Genomic DNA, 17,809 nt, shown 5'->3' on the forward strand with positions numbered 1-17,809 from the left:
TATAGCAAAATGGTAACTGTGCTATGCCTCAAGTACAATGGGTACTTAATAAATACTTGTCTGATGTATCAAAACGTTTGCCTTGATCCTGTCCTATAACAGTCTGACTAGCTCATGTAGTCATTTACCAGGACCCTGGAAAAGCAGCAGCTTTCAACAACACATTTAACACCTTGCTCACTGGTCATCTACCCCTCGGTCTCTATTTGTGGTAAGAAAGGAAGCATAGGGACCCTAAGAAAATCAAGCCTAGAGAATTGAGAATGTTCTGAGATGCAAGGAGAGCTCTTAAAAGTTCTTGATTTTCAGGTAAAATGCTCAGTGTTGTCAGCTCTTTGAGGCTTCCCTGAAGAACTTGGAAGAAAAACTGCCCTCTTTGAATTACCTCTGAGATCATTAAATGAATTAGAGTAGAAAAACACAAAGTCACCTTAAAGCCTACAAGCAGACAATGCTTGGATGGGTATTGTCAGTGGAAGTGAAAACTCAAGCCAAGTTTCCAGTGTCAGTAACAAGGCAATCTTGAAGGTAGCTCCCAAGGCAATACACCCCTCTGCATTGCTTCAGGCCCTGGAGAGCCATTTTTCCTGTTTCTGTATTAATTCTACTTATCTTACCTGATGCTGTAGCCAATGCATTCATCTAACTCCTGCATTCTTATTCACCCTCAGTTTCCCACTTGTGTATGCCTAGAGAGGGAAGAATTAGCTGGCCATACAGGTACAGGTTTTACTTACATCTGTAAGTTGGCATGCATATTCATACACTGGTCTTATGAGCTTGGTTTCTGTGAGTCCACCCAGAGAGATGGACGTGCTCTCCATTTGCTAATGAAATCGGTTTCTGAGCCTGCAATGCTGCAAATCAAACTCTGGACTGTAGTACATTCTCCCAAGTAATGCAACCTGCTGAGGCCTTTTGGGAAGCAGCCAAATGACTCCCAAGACAACATCTCTCTCCATTGATGAGAGGCCAAGTGAACTATTTCCCTGATTTTTAAATTTCTACACTTAGAATTAATATTACAGTTTTTACTTAAGAAAACCAGTCCAAATACAGTAAAAACCAATGACTTCATGCTCTGCTTGAGCATCTAATAAACATACTAGCTAGAAAAAGAAAAGATTTTTTTTTTCAAGAGCTTCACTTAAGACAAAGTGGGGGAGGGGAGCTATTATAGATTAAAAGAAATTTAGATATACCTACCAAATGCAACGGGTGATGCCTTGCTTAGGTCCCGTTGCAAACAAACTGTAGTAGGTAGAATAACAGCCCCCGAAAGATGTCCACGTCCTAATCCCCAAAACCTGTGAATATGTTACTTTACATGGGCAAAGAGACTTTCCTGGTGTCATTAAGTTAAGGACCTTGACATGTGGGGATTAGCCTGGGTTATCAGGTGGATCCAATATAATCACAAGGGTCCTTAAAAGCCCAGAACCTTTCCTGGCTGGGGTCAGAGGGAGATATGACCATGAATGAAGGGTCAGAGATGCAACGTCACTAGCTTTGAAGTTGCAAAGTGATCATGAGCCAAGGAATGCAGCCTCTAGAAGCTGGAAAAGGCGAGTAAACAGATTCTTTCTCAGAACATCCAGAAAGGAATGTAGCCCTGTGGGTACTTTGATTTAGCACATTGAGGCCTGTGAAAGACTTCTGACCTAGAGAACTAGTAAGATAATGAATTTGTGTTGTTTTAAGTCACTGAATTAGCAGTAACTTGTTACAGCAGCAACAGAACATTAATATACAAACTCAAAAAGATATTTTGAGACAAATCAAGAGATTGAAACTGTTTGGGTATTAGAAGGAATATTGAGGAATTAGTGTTAATTTTTGTTAGGGTATGATAATAGTATTTGGACTACCTTTTCAAACTTTTTCTTAGAGATACATACTGAAGTATTTACAGATGAAATGATACAATACTATCGGGGATTTGCTTTAAAAAATACTGCCCCTCCCACCCCCACCCCCCAAAAACGGTGGGGAAATATATGATATTAAATTAGAGGGGCTGAACCAGTGGCGCAGCCGTTAAGTGCGCATGTTCTGCTTTGGCGGTCTGGGGTTCGCCGGTTCAGATCCCGGGTGCGCACATGGCACCACGTGGCAAACCATGCTGTGGCAGGCGTCCCACATATAAAGTAGAGGAAGATGTGCATGGATGTTAGCTCAGGGCCCGTCCTCTTCAGCAAAAGGAGGAGGATTGGCAGCAGTTAGCTCAGGGCTAATCTTCCTCAAAAAAAAAAAAAATCAGAAAAATGTTAATTGTTGAAGCTAGGGGCTCATGATACTATTCTATTGTGTATACTTGAGAGCAAACTTAAAAAACTAAATAGCAAGCTTTTTAAAAAGTGAATTAACTTAGGAGAGAGCACTTGAACACTATAGATCAGCACTGTCCAAAAGAATTTTCTGTGATAATGGAAATGTTGCATATCAGCACTGTTCGGTGCAGTAGCACTAGCCATGAGGTTGCTGAGCACTTGGAATATGGCTAGTGAAACTGAGGAATTTTATTTAATTTTAACTAAATTCAAATAGCCCCCTGTGGTTAATGGCTACAATATTACACAGCTCAGCTCCAGATATGGGAAGAGAGCCATGCTGCCTTACTCTTAGAATTGAGTTTATAAGCTCATGAATCAAGTGAAGCGAGTGCACATCTGTTATTTTTGTCTGCCCAGCCTCTCTTTACCTTTCTTACTAATAGTTGTACCCACTTCCCACCCCAAATCCAAATCATTCTTCACCACAGAGGTGGGGCATGAGATCCAGGCTATAGAACTTCCTGGCCACAGTGATTGGTTCAAGAATGACCAGAGCCAGGACAATCAAACTCCTTGCTCAGAATTTTCTGTACTAGGAAGTGAAGTAGTGCCCTCCATCAGGAGTTGTGTGGATGGAACCCTAGAACTGTTGGCCATCATGTTCCCTTGACATACTGAGGTTCCTGAGGAAGTAAAACCAAAATTATGACAAAGATGGACAGAGTCTCGATTCTCCTCAAGTTCTTAGATTCAGTCAACGCTGGAGTCAATTCCATCCCTTCCTTCGTTATATAAGCCAATAAATTCCTCGTTTTTGCTTATGCTATTTTTGAGTTAAGTTCCATCAATTGCAACCTAAAGTCTTAATACAAAGTCCCATAAAAAATTTCCTGAGTGCCAGGATTATTAGCAATAGTAAGACTAATGGCACTGCTATAGACTGAATTGTATCCCCCTAAAATTCATGTCTAAGCCCTAACCCCATATCTGGCTGTATTAGAGATAGGACCTTTATGGAGGTAATTAAGGTTAAATGAGGTCAAAAAGGTGGCACCCTGATCTGACAGAATTGGTGCTCTTATAAGGGTAAGAACTGGGGCCAGCCCCGTGGCCAAGTGGTTAAGTTCACGCACCCCACTTCGACAGCCCAGAGTTTCACCAGTTCAGATCCTGGGCACGGACATGGCACTGCTGTCTAGGCCACACTGAGGCGGCAACCTACATGCCACAACTAGAAGGACCCACAACTAAAATATACAGCTATGTACTGGGGGGATTTGGGGAGAAAAAGCAGGAAAAAAAAAAGATTGGCAACAGTTGTTAGCTCAAGTGCTAATCTTTTTTTTTTTTTTTTGAGAACGATTAGCCCTGAGCTAACACCTGCTGCCAATCTTCCTCTTTTTGCTGAGGACGACTGGCCCTGAGCTAACATCCGTGCCCACCTTCCTCTACTTTATATGTGGGACACCTGCGAAAGCATGGCTTGCCAAGCAGTGCCATGTCGGTACCCAGGATCCGAACCAGTGAACCCCAGGCCACTGAAGCGGAGCATGTGAACTTAACCGCTGCACCACCGGGCCAGCCCCTCAAGTGCCAATCTTGAAAAAAAAAAAAAAAAGAGTAAGAACCAACAGAGCTCTCTCGAAGCCATGTGAGGACACAGTGAGAAGGCAGCTATCTGCAACCCAGGAAAAGTCCTCACCAGAACCTGACCGTGATGGCACCCTGATCTTGGACATCAGCCTTCAGAACTGTGAGAAAATAAATTTCTGTTGTCTAAGCCCCCTAGTCTAGGATATTTTGTTATGGCAACCCAAGCTGACTAATACAGACACCCAGTATAACTGCCCTAGTGCCATTACTACCAATTCCTCTATTTAGGGTGAAGTAGAACTTAACAAAAATAGTGACATACTGATCTTTTATTATTCCGTTCCCATTCTTGATTTCAGCTTAGAATGGAGTAGCTTTTCAAGTGGGTTTACTTTTTTAAATAACAAAAAGATCAGCCTAGCTATCTTAAATCTCATTATCAATTCAAGAGCATTACAATACAGAAAACAGTCTTTAGTGAGATTAAGTAACTAGAATTATATTACCAGTAATGAGGGTAAAAGCTGATAAATCACATAGTCAAATTCAAGTGTTAATCTTTCTAATTTTTCATACTTTATTCCTTGTATCAGTAGGTTAAGAAAATAAAATTTTCCTAAGTACTGATTTATAGATAATGTTTATAAGTGGCACACAAGACATTGTTTCACAGAGTAATATTCAGTGACCCCTTTGAATGCAATTTTAATCCTTCTTTTAAGCTAAGTGCAATAATTTATACAATAAGCTAAATACACACAAAACCAGTATATCCTGAACTACAAAAGTGGTTTCCGTAGTCTCATATGGTTTTAGTCACATACACATTTCCACAATGAACAAGTACCGACAAATACGTTAATAAAACACTACCCCAAATGCTTATCCTGCCATCAGCTTTTTGAGCAATGCCATTCCTGTTACTGAAAGCGTTTACTTTTAGAAGCTTTAATCTGACCTGAGAAAATGAGTTCTCTTAAAACTTGACAAGTAGTATATCCTAAGCCCAAAAGGTTTTAAATCAAAAAAGCTTCCAACACGGAAGCATTCACGTGAAACTTAGTTTCTCCAAAAAAAAAAAAAAAAAATCACTTATCTAAAAGAATATTGACACAACTTGTCTTAAGACAAATAAACACTCCTAGAAAAGACTGTATTTTTCTCATTTTCTCTTGTTTCTCCTCTTCTCCATCCTCTCCTTAAAAGAAACACAAACCAGTTCACTATCTTAATAACCTCTCAGATTACTGTAGTCTAAAAACTTTAGAATACATGAAATGACTTAGCTATTATAAAGTCAAAGGTGCCATTTAGATTTCACATATTAAACAGCTACAGTATAGCCTACAAAGGATACAGGTACACCTGATACATAAATACTACTTTATCATTTACAGAGTCAAAAGTCAGAAGGAACTTAAGGGTTTGCAAGGTACTTCAACTTACGTGTGGTCATTAAAACCCAGTAAGTAATTCAAGTATGGTAATATAATGGCAGGCAATTGACCGCTCAAATATCACTCTAAAATCGAAGACATGAAAATAAAGGCTGAAACTTGGTGTTTCCCCATCTTTCATTTACATGGCTAGATATCAGGACCTTATTGTGGAAAACATACAGTTATTATATATGGTTTCCCCAAAAGATAATGAAGCTTCAGAAAGTACAAAAGATGTCAAGACCCATAGTTTGCTTCATCAAATGCTTTTCTAGCTCGTTTCAATTCTTCATTCATTGTAAGCAAGTCTTTAACTCTAGCAAACTTCCTTGGGTCCTTTCGAATCAAGAAGACGATATCTTCAACTTGTACCCGACCTTGTCTTCCAATTGACATTGCCTTGTGAGTCTATTGCAAAGAAACATATTAAATTCAATCAATTTTTTAAAAAATCTAACATTTTACTCTTAATGTGCATTTATTTAATGCTAGTGAGTTTGAAGACTTTCTCTTCTAATTATAGCTATTCATTTGTGAATTGTCTATTCATGTCCTTTGTCTACTTTCTACTGTGTTCTTAACAATATTTCTCTTAATGCTTTACAGACATTTTTTAATATTAATTACATTAAAACTATCAACTTTATTGATGTTTGTTTTTTTGATATATTTGGCTTTTTGTCTTCATTTGTATAAAATAATTTTATAATTTTTTGGTAACCATCCATTTCATTTAAGCTTTGTGTACATCTCAGTAGCCAATAAATATTGGGGGGTTTTGTTAAAACCAAATCTCAGCCCCTATCATTATATATCCATCCTGTACAAAAACAAAAGTTGATCATAGCATTATTTCTAATAACTAAAAAAAGAGAAACTAAATATTTAACAAGGCATTGAATAAACAAATTTGAGCACATCCAGTCAATTAATATTATGAAGCCATTAAAAATATTATAGAGTATTATGCAATGACATGGGGAAAATGTTCTAGACTTTCCCTAAGACAAAAAAAGGTTCTAAGACTGTAATATACTATATGATTTCAATTTTATAAAGTTTAAAAATATGTGCAAAAAGACAAAAGAATATTCACCAGAATCTTAGCATCAGTTGTCTCTAGGTGGAAGGATTACAGATTTTTATTTTCTTCCCTGCACTTTTTAAATGCTTTCTAAATTTAATCAATATTAATTACTTTTATAAGTAGGTAAAGATTTTTAAAAATGCACACTCTGACCCAGTAATTTAACTTCTATTATTCTGTACTAAGAAAATGATCCAAAAACACAGGGTAAAAATTTTTAAGAACTGAACACAACCAAACTTAGTATTCCTATCTTTGTGAATATATCCACAGGAGACAGAGGGGAAATTTCATGAATATGGTCATTCAAAATTATCTATTCAGTTAAAAATAATCTGTAATAACTTATACAATAGAGAAATGGTTAAGTATACAATCTGAATTTTACATAGCTACTAAAATAACTGTGATTAGGACATGGGAAATATATATTATAAAATTTTGAACAAAAAAGAATGTTTACGATGATCACCACTATGGAAAACATTGTATACCTTTAAATAAATACTGGAAGGGGGAAACATGTTGGATGGTGGGATTATGGGTAATATTTTAAATTTTATTCAAGGATCTTAAATCCTAATAAATAAAATTCAGGGGAGTGGAATATATATTGTGTATATGTGTGTATATATTCTCTATCTCTCCATCCTTAATGATAAATAGTAACTTCTATAAAACAGGTTGTTAAATGGATAGCTTATTTCAAAAGGATGCCATAGTTCTAGTCTTATCTAAAAGTTAGAATTTCAAATCAATTCCTCAATTAACTAACATGAATTACAAAACAACTTACCATTTCAGTGATGAACTCTATGACAAGGTCTTCGAGAATATCCACTGACTCAGTATAAGGATTCTGGTCATCCCCAAACCCATACATCATACATCGTACTGTAAAATAACAGTCATTTTGTTTACTTGAACAAATTTAACAATCTGACCAATACTTTTTTCCAATTGGAACTGAAGCAAGTTATAGAAGATATTAGTATAAAAATACATTTACGTTGTATTTGTTGTCTCAACGAATGGGTTTTGGTGTAAAAGGTTTTAACCAACTGTTCCTACCTAGCTTTCCCTAGGTAGGAACTCCTCTTCCCTCCTGGCTACTGAACCCTGACATCATTATTCTTTCCCTAACCTCTATTATCTACCCACCTACAACCCCAGAATACCTTTGAGTAGGAAACTCCATGGCAGGGACAGGAGGAGTAGCATTGGCTCAGCCTTTACTAGGAGTGTTTTCTCTGTGTGTGGCAGTGGGGCATTGGAAAAGAAACAGCAAAATCCTTTCTGATACGACTACAGGGAAAAGGACATGAGAAAAAGTGCTCCAATCACCTTCTTAGAGGAAGGACAGGGTAATCAAAAGGAAAAAGTAAAGGGCTTACTATACAGTATCTTGACATTTCATTCCCTAGATCAATGCAACTGCCAGCCCTTTCAAGGCTGAAGGAACCATAGAAAATGCAAAAGAGGAGAAAAGTTTAATACAAGGTAGTAAAAATAACTGCCAACAGCTAAAACTTACACAGCTCTTACTATATGCCAGGCACTGTTTTAAGCCCTTCACATATTTAACTTATTTAATCCTCGCAACAATCCTTTGAAGTAGATACTATTATTATCCCCATTCTATACAGATGAGGAAGTTGAGGCACGAGTTAAGTGACTTAGCTAAAGTCACACAGACAGTAAGAGATGGAACCTGAATTTGAACACAGCTGATCTGGCTCCAGAGTCTATACTCCTATCCGCAACAGTATTATACTTCTTGGTAGTTTAGGGCAGATGGGATCCATATGGATTCGTATTCTATAATCTATAAACTCCCAGTTAGTCCACTGACAAGCTTCAAGAAGTCCTTGAACCCTCCTGAAATTATATGCAAAAATTGTATACAGTATTTGTGTGTGTGCATTTTTCTGGAAAAAAATCAACTCAGCAGATTCTCAAAGAGATATAAACGTAAAGAAACTGTCATACTTTGGAAATGTCTTATATCTTGACATAAGTGGTGGTTACAAGTATATGTATATATGTAAAATTCATCAAGCTGTTCGCTTAAGACTAGTACAATTTATTGTCTGTAAGTTGCACGTTTTAAAAAAATAAAAGAACGAACTCTTAGAAGACTTCTAAAGGCATGAATGAGTACATTAAGGATAATTCCTATTTAGGCAGAAGCAAAAGCTGGTAGAACTGAAAAGAGAAGAAAGTAGACCAGGCCTAGGGAAGAAAAGAAAGGGGTGACTTGGAAGCCAGCCTGGGATAGGGAGGTATCCCTAGGGGCTATACTGGGAAGAGCCTTTAGGTTCAGATACTGGAGGGAGAAAAGAAAGACAGAAGCCAATATCCTCTCTTTAGGATTCTGAAAATTTTTTTGCCTTTTTTTTTTTGAGATAATTTCAGACTTACAGAAGAGTTGCAAAAATAGTACAGAATTCCCAAATACCCTATAGCCAGCTTCCCCTTATGTATATATGTTACATAACCACAGACATTTATTAAAACTAAGAAATTAACACTGGTGCAAGTACCAAACTTATTCAGATGGTACCAGTTTTTCCACTAACGTCCTTTTTCTGTTCCAGGATCCCACACTATTTAGTTGTCATGCCTTCTTCATTTCCTCTGATCTGTGACAGTTTCTCAGACTTTCCTCGTTGTTCATGACCTCAACACTTCCAAAGAATACTGGTCAGTTATCTTGCAGAATGTCCCTCAGTCTGGATTTTTCTGATGTTTTCTCATGATTAGATTGTGCTTGTGCATTCCTAGCAAGGGTACCACAGAGGTGATGCCCTCTTATGCATCATATCAAGGGTACATGATGCCAATATATATTACTGGTGATATTAACTTTGATCATTTGGGTAAAGTACTGTCTGTCAGGATTCTCCACTGTAAGATTACTATTTTTCCTTAAATATTTTGAAGAAGGTACTTTGTCATTAACATTTTGATGGGCAGAGTTCACCAGCAGTGAAATATATTTCACTGGAAAAGGGAAACTTATATTAGATAGGAAGTATGTAAACTGTATTTAGTTAAAGGGTCTGTAAAGACAAATACCAGTGAATGCTCCGAAAATCTGTTATAGTAGCAAAAATTGTTTTAAAAAGATGGTTTAGGAGAACATATCTTGGTTAATAAGACATACGAAGATTCAGGTAAGACAAGGAGAAGGCTGTGAAGATTCCACATTCTTGTCATTACAAAAATAAAACAATCCAAGTGGAAGAAAGGTTTCTGCTAAGAACTGACTATGCAAGCATCACTCTGGGATGCTCTGGTGTAGGAATCCCCTTCTTATGATGAAATAAAAACCAAAGCCAACCACATACAAATGGAGGAAATAGCATCAGAGATGGAATAAGGAGTGGTCAGCTTTAGGTTAGGAATTGACATATGGAGAAGAATTTGAGTGGTTTAAAAAAAAAAAAAGACACACTCATTCTGCAGTTTCAAGAGCATTTGGGAACTGCTTACGTCTGAGCCAGCATAAATAAACCAGGTATTCATGTGTTGCCTCATCTGTCAGTACTCAGACATAACTGTATGTAAAGGACCCAGTACTGAGAGATGGAGAGTACATTCTCACAGTGCCTTTCAGGGGTTGGCCTGGGCCATCTGCACTAGCAGCAGCTCTCCCTATTGCTGCTGCCCAAAAAGGGTCAAACCTGTCTACTGAGAGAGTAGAAGAGAGGACTAAAACATTATAATCTCTACGCCACTGTAATGCCTCACACCATTCACCACTTTCCTGCCTTGTCCTAGTCCAAAACCCCAACTTACTTCCTACCCTCACCACCTGTTCCAGGATCCATCACAACTTTTGTCTTCCAATGAAAGCAGCCCCTGCTCCTAATGCTGCAAAGATAAAGGGAAAGGAGAAGTAATGGAAGTATGTTCTTAGTCCCTGAATTGAAACACTGATCATATTTCCTTAAGAAAAAACTATACACACACACATATAAATTGGGGTTAGCATCATTACTATCTATGATTCACAAGTTTAGCAGAATCTTATAGGCAAGTCTGAGAATATTGTCCCCACAGGGAAACACATTCAGAACAGATATATCTACTTTGAACAACTATGTCCAAAAATCTTTATCATCTGTAATAAAATAATTGTCAAATACTACTTACATTCTTTAGAAAAAAGTCTCTTTCTTTTACCCTGTCCACCATCTGCACCTCCTCCAATTTCTTCATTTTCTTCCTCAAACTAGAAGATGTATGTATAGAAATGTCAAGTACTGCATTTGATTTTTTAATAATTAACATTTTTTTCCATTTTTAACACTGATATCAGGCCAGAAAGCCTAAAGCAAACAGCAAAAAATCATGAAACCGTAGCAACTGAGGGGCCTCAAAGACTATCCAGTCTAAGTTCTGACTCATGCAGGAATGGCTTCTGCAATGTCCCTAACAAATAATCCTACTGCCTCTGGTATGCTAATGACCATATTTTTTTTTTAACCAACTAAGTTGGCCTATTGCTACACGGTTTTACTATTAAAAGAGGTGGTTTTAAATCAAAGTTAGCAAAACTAGTATTTACTAATCACTGCTTATACAGTGCTAGGAACTTTCGTCAAGTAAGACTTAACCCCATTTTACGACAGGAAAACCGGGGCTCAAAGTTAAGTAACTTGCTCACAGAGAACAAGGATTTTGAAATCCAGGCTTCCTGATTTTCCGTCTATTATTTTTCCACTACAATAAGTATAGCGTTTTGATAGCAGTTGAACTGTTGGTTCATAAGGAGCGCTAACAAAGACGTATTAGCTGTGTCCTCTAGTGACTCTCTAGGCGTTTCAAAGTGTGTCTGGCAAATATGGACCAAAGGCTAAGGGCAAGGGGCCACCTTCCTACTCTGCCTTCACGTCCTACCCCACGTACTAAAGACATGAATCCGGAGGGAAAGGCTCGCACGGCGTCAAGTCCCCGATTCTGTCGGCTGAATTCATTAGGGAAAACAGACCCGATTCTGAATTCGGCCTCCGCTCCTGTGCCGGGGGGAGTAAAGAAAAAAGTGGGTTGGAACAGAAGTGGTCACTCACGGTGGGGTCTTCTTCCTCATCTGCCATCTCACCAGGCAGGCAACCTACAAGACCCAGCCGCCTCGGTCCGACCCGCTTTTACTACTTCCGCCGCCCCACTTCCGGTGACGCTCGGGGCCGGGGCGGGGCCTAGCCGCCCCGCCTGCGGGAGAGGAACGTGTGCGTCCCACCTAGCGGTGGAACCAGGCGGTGCTTAGGCCAGGCGTGGTGAGGTATTGGCTCTATAACCCCGAAGAAGGGATTAAAAATTAGCAAAGAGAAGGGAGTCATGGGATAGGAGGCGTGTATTTCGTTGTCACCCTAAATTTGTTTCTACGTATGGATCATCGCTTCCTGAGTTGGGACTGCGAAGCTGTGGATCATCGTGGGGCTAGTCAGCGGTCCTTGGCTGCCTGGAGGGCGTACTTAAAACAATTTCAGCAATTTAGAGTTCCACTATTGTTTATTGCGAAGCACAGTATTGGTTATTAGGGATATTGTTCTTTGATACTACTTCTCAGGGAGGTGGAACCACCCTTTAGACAGGGTTTAAATTTCTGTGGCTTTTTGGGGGTCAGAACAATGATTGGGAAAACAACGGGCATTATAAGGCTAAGCTAGAGATATAAGATGTTCTGCAATGCAAGAGATGATGCCACACAAGGACAACACTATTTCTGAATGTCCTGCTAAACATTTTTGTGAGTGAAAAAATCTGTTTATAATTAGCTGAGCCTAGAACCTTTGTTAACACATAAACACAAAGCATTTTCCTATGCTTTTAAGGTGCGCTGAGTTTTCTAGGAATGCAACTGTGAGATAATAGAAAATACATATATTTATCTCTGTCCCCAGTTCCTGCCATAGGGCTCCTAAAAGCCTCGTAAATTCCTAAGCGTTGAGAGCACTAGGAGCATCCTTTGGTCTAACGAGGTGACTCTGGGTGGGTGCCTGGATGCGGGCTGGTCACTGGAAAGACCAAGCCATGATTAGAAGCTTGGAATTTTCAGCCCCACCCACCCGTTCTCTACAGAGGGCAGAGAGGCTGGAAATGGACTTAATAATTGACCGTGCCTACATGAAGCATAAAAATCTCAATGGTAGGGCTTTCAGAGAGCGTCCAGGTTAGGGAATATGTCCACATACCTGGAGGGTGACATACACCAACTTCACAGGCACAGAAGCTCTGTGCTCAGGACACTTCCAGATCTCACCCTGTGTATCTCTTCATCTGGCTGTTCATCAGTATCCTTTATCATATCCTTTAATACACTGGTGTATGTAAGTGTTTCCCTTAGTTCTGTGAGCTGGTTCTAGCAAATAATAGAATCCAAGAGGGAGGAGGTTGTGAGAACCTCCAATTTGCAACCAAGTTGGTCAGAAGTTGTGGGAAACCTACTGCTTGCAATTGGCATCTAGAGTGGCAGGCTGTCTTGTGGGACTGAGCCTTTAACCTGTGGGATCTGACACTATCTTCAGGTAGACAGTGTCAGAATTGAGTTAAACTGTAGAACACCCAGCTGGTATCAGAAAATTGCTTGGTGTAGAAAAAAACTGCACACATTTGGTGACCAGAAGTGTCAGAAGTGAAGTATTCTGTATGAAAGTAAAGGATAAAAACACACAAGAAGGAAAGAACTGGGAGTTTTTCCCGGAACAGAAACTACCCTGAAATTGGAAGGATATTATACTTTGTTTTGTTTGGAACTTACCAAGGGCTGTGAAACATTTCAGGAAATAATGTCACCAAAAGCCGCATCACTTGTAATAATTTGGCCAATACTCACTGGAATCAGTCTGCATTTGTAGCTCCTGCTTTCATGGTGATGCTACATATAGGTGCAAGCATCTGAAACCATTACACTCTCTAGTGTACTCATGCCTGAACATTTACATATTGAAACATATTGTAATTTACTGTCTTTATTTTACCTTTATATTAGTTCAGGCATTATATATTATTTTTTAATTATGTGGGTAGTTAGGTGTATTAGTTTTTTTGCTGTGTAACAAATTATCCCAAAAGTTAGTGGCTTACAACAATGAACATTTATCATACAGTTTCTGTGGGTCAGGAATCTAGGTGCAGTTTAGCTGCGTGCCTCTGGCTCAAGGTTCCTTATGTTACAGTCAGGGTGTTGGCTGAGGCTGCAGTCTCATCTGAAGTATTGATGTGGAAGGATCCTCTTGCAAAGTCACTCACATGGTTTTCACCAAGATTCAGTTCCTTCAGGTTATTAGACTAAGGGCCTCAGTTCTTCACTGGCTGTTGCCAGAGGCCTCCCTCAGTTCCTTGCCACTTGGTCCTCTTCATAGGGCGGCTTACAACATGGCAGCTGGCTTCTCTCAGAGCAGATGAGGGAGAGAACCAGGAAGAACACCCAAAACAGAAGCCACAGTTTTTTTTGGTAACCTAACCTTGGAACTGACATCCCGCCACTTCTGTCCTGTTCTATTCACTAGAAGTCAATAAGCGCAACCCACACTCCTGGAGAGGGGATTACACAAGGATAAGCATACCAGGAGGCAGACATCATTGGGGGTTATCTGAGAGGCTGCCTACCACAGTAGGTTATATTATCTGTGAATTTCATTTTAGAATAATAAAACATACATTATATTTGTTATTTAAGAAGATTGTTGGGGCCAGCACTGTTGCCAAGTGGTTAAAGTTGCACACATTCTGCTTCAACAGCCCAGGGTTTGCGGGTTCAGATCCTGGGTGCGGATCGACTCCACTCATCAGCCATGCTATGAAGGCATCCCATGTACAAAGAAGGGGAGGATTGGCACACATGTTAGCACAGGGCTAGTCTTCCTCAAGCAGGAGAAAAAGAAGAGGATTGGCAGCAGATGTCAGCTCAGGGCAAATCTTCCTCACACACACACAGAAAGATTGTTGAGTCTGATAGAGTTGAGAACTGTGTTAGGTAGGGATGAAATGCTGGTCTTGTCCAGGGGATTAGGTATAAAGCATTCACAATGTCCATTATCAGGGGAGTGGATAGGTAAAATGTGCTGGATGCACACCAGGGAGTACTGTGCAACAATCAGGAGTAATAGATTAGGAACATAGACAAAATTTAAAGACATAGTGCTAAATTTAAAAAGTAAGAAGCACAATGAGACTTACAACACACTACCTTTTATGTAAATTAAATATACATACACAAAAAATACATGTTTTACAGTAACATACAAAAAAGCTTACACATTAAATACATTAGAACAGTTGCGGGGTAGGAGAGATGAGAATAGGGATAAAGGGAATGCATAGATAAATAACAGGTGAAGGACTTTGGAAGGGTCAGTTATGAGAGTATGTCATGAACTGTGGAGTGTGAATAATTCGACCTGCTGAACCTGAGATCCAAAACATAAAGGAGGAAGGGCTGGCCCCGTGGCCGAGTGGTTAAGTTCGCGCGCTCCGCTTCGGCAGCCCAGGGTTTTGCTGGTTCGGATCCTGGGCGCAGACATGGCACTGCTTGTCAGGCCACGCTGACACGGTGTCCCACATGCCATAACTAGAAGGACCCACAACTGAAATATACAACTATGTACTGGGGGGAATTGGGGAGAAAAAGCAAAATATAAAGGAGGAAAAAAACTACAGTGTTGTGAGCAGAACAGAAATAAAGCACAAAGAGTGAAAAGTCATGGTGTGCTTCTACAGGTTGTTTTGGGTGGATTGCCAGAGCCAAGTTTGCTGGGTGGGGATGCAGGAAATGTGGCTGGAATGAATCTAGAGTTAAGAGTGTGAAAGGCCTTGAATGTTCTCTTCAGAGAATGAACTTCAAACTGCAGAGGGAGGTCTTTAAACAGAAGAGTCACATGACCCTCTCTTTTTAAAAAAGATCACTTACAGGGAGACCACCTAGGATGAGAGATGATTAGAACCTGAATTAAGAGGAAGAAGGAACTTTAGGAGGAGAATTTACAAGACTTTGTGACTGAATGAATCTGAGAGCTATGGAGAGAGAGTTTTACATCCAGATGGGTGGAATGCTATAAATATAAATTGGAAAGTAAAAGGGGAAAGCAACCGGGGAGTGAAGAAAATGAGTTCAATCTGAGTTTGAGAGTCTAGAGATGTCTTAAAGACAATTGGAAGTGCGGGCCTAGAAATCCACAGAGAAATTAGGACTAGAGAAATGGTATGGGAGACGTCAACACGAAGGTGATAGTTTAAAGACTGTACAGGAACAAAGGCAAGAGGGGAGGGAGGCAAAGGGCAGATCCTTAGAAATGGTACATGAAGAGACAGGAAAGACAGGAAGAATGGTGCAAAAGGTAGCAAAAGATAAAAAAAAAGAAAGAAAGAAAGAAAGAAAGGAAAGAGGAGGAAGAGACAGAGGAGGAGGGAAGAAGAATATATTTTGGAGAAAAAAATTTCAAAAAGGAGCAAGTGACCCGGTGTGCTCAGTGCTACAGAGATGAAGAGATTTAAAGGGGCTGGCCTGGTGGTGCAGCGATTAAGTTCACATGTTCCGCTTCCGCGGCCCGGGGTTCGCCGGTTTGGATCCTGGGTGCGGACATGGCACCGCTTGGCAAGCCATGCTGTGGTAGGCGTCCCACATATAAAGTGGAGGAAGATGGGGCATGGATGTTAGCTCAGGGCCAGTCTTCCTCAGCAAAAAGAGGAGGTTTGGCAGCAGATGTTAGCTCAGGGCTTATCTTCCTCAAAAAAAATAAAAGAGAGATTTAAGAAAAGGCTCTGGATTTGACAGGAGGTGGTAGAATAATCTGGACAAAATAGTTTGAGGGCAATGGTGACGATGGAAGCCGGATTATAAAAGGTTAAGGAATGAGTGTATAGTTGGATACTGAAGGGTAGAAAAACAAAGAGAGGGAAAGTAACCTTAAGAGTGCAGTAGGATCAAGGAAAGTGGGCTTTGAATAAATTATTATTGAATGAATAATAAGGCTGTGAATTTGCATCAGACACTTAGCTAACAGCTGGGAAAAGCCAGGTTTGCATTATAGCAAAAAAGTGGAATGAGCTTTTAAAGAAAACATTAATGACAAAAGAGGTCTGTTCACAGGAGAATAGAGTCAGTGGAGAGGCAGACAGGGGAAACTTATAGAATGGAGAAGTAGAGCTGGGTTGTGAGAATAATTTGGAAGGAATGGCAAGGGCAAGACTATCAGAAAAGAGGAAAGCAGAAGGCTGGGTGGTGGACTTGAGGCATAATGGGAGAGGGCAGGCAGGAAGTACCAACCAGACGCCAAATCCAGGCAGAAACTGTGCAGTCCCACCCTCCACCCTGACTCCTACCCCTCTGCCCCAGGGTACAGACCTCTGCAATGCTGCTCCCTGTTTGAGGCTTAGTGAGATAGTGTCATTTTTTAAATGGCTTTCAGAATTTCCACAATAATCTAATGCAGTCTTAACCATATCATCGTTTACCAAATAATGCCCACACTCCTTGGTTAAACAGGCAGGCTCCAAGGTCAGGTGAGTTGGGTTTGAAATCCTAGCTGTATGACATAAGCTTTGTTACTTTGAGACAAATTACTTAACCTCTCAGTACATCCACTTCTTCATCTGTGAGATGGGGATAATACTAGTTACCAACCTTATAAGGTTACTGTGAGGCTTAGAGATGTTAATACCCATAAGGTGCTTTGGGTAGTACCTGGCATGTAGTAAACATTGCTATGTGTCAGCTGTTTTTATTCAAGAACCAACCTCTCAGCATTATCTTCTGCTATTCTCCTTCATGAACTCTACATTCCAGTTCCTCAAGGCCACATTCAATTATTCATGCAACAAATACTTATTCAGCACCTGTAAAATGTTCAGTACTTGCTATGGGACTGTGGCTAAAATGGTATTGTATGCTCTGGAAGCTTACAATAGGGGAAGGGGACCCAAGGTCAGAGAACTCCCTTGAGTAAGTGAGGTTTGACCTGAGATCTGAGAGTGAACAGAGGTCTTGAGTGAAGGGGGAAGGGAAGAGTGCTGTGCCCCAAACTTATCTTGTACTTTCCCATATGCATGCCTTTGATCACTCTACTCCTTTCCCACTAGAATACCTTTCCTTTCTATTGAAACGCTACATGCCTTTCAGCCCTGGCTAAAATGTCTGCTCCTGCTCCATAAAGCCTTCGCTGAGCTCTCCAGCTGAAAGAACTTTCTCCTTTACCTTCTCACGGCACTTAGTTTTCATTTTCCTTCAACACTTCTCACTTTCTACTGTATTTTCCAGTTATTTATACACAGAGCTTATCTTGTCTACTAAATCTTAAAGTTATTAAGAACAGAGTCTGTTTCTCATTCATCTTTGGGCTCCCAGAGGCTAGCACATTCCTTAGAAGTCCCAGAACAAATATCTGTAGCATAAATTAATGCCTGTTTGACAT

General features: G+C 39.9%; 1 protein-coding gene across 2 annotated transcripts; it reads right to left on the reverse strand.

The window, feature by feature from the left end:
• Nucleotides 1-4,177: 4,177 nt before the first annotated feature.
• On the reverse strand, nucleotides 4,178-11,591 carry TAF13 (TATA-box binding protein associated factor 13). 2 transcript variants are annotated; one of them, XM_014835248.3, is made up of 4 exons: nucleotides 11,468-11,591; nucleotides 10,551-10,629; nucleotides 7,189-7,286; nucleotides 4,178-5,713 (listed from the first exon to the last, which is right to left on the reverse strand). In XM_014835248.3, the coding sequence occupies exons 1-4, from the start codon at nucleotides 11,492-11,494 to the stop codon at nucleotides 5,543-5,545; spliced, it is 375 nt and encodes a 124-aa protein (XP_014690734.1). In that variant the 5' UTR covers nucleotides 11,495-11,591; the 3' UTR covers nucleotides 4,178-5,542. The 2 variants fall into 2 exon arrangements, with proteins under 2 accessions (XP_014690734.1, XP_070343070.1); XM_070486969.1 differs by having other exon boundaries at nucleotides 11,307-11,522.
• Between the last annotated feature and the right edge of the window lie 6,218 nt (nucleotides 11,592-17,809).

Source organism: Equus asinus, chromosome 16 (assembly GCF_041296235.1).
Source record: "Equus asinus isolate D_3611 breed Donkey chromosome 16, EquAss-T2T_v2, whole genome shotgun sequence".
In the NCBI taxonomy this organism is placed as follows: Eukaryota; Metazoa; Chordata; class Mammalia; order Perissodactyla; family Equidae; genus Equus; species Equus asinus.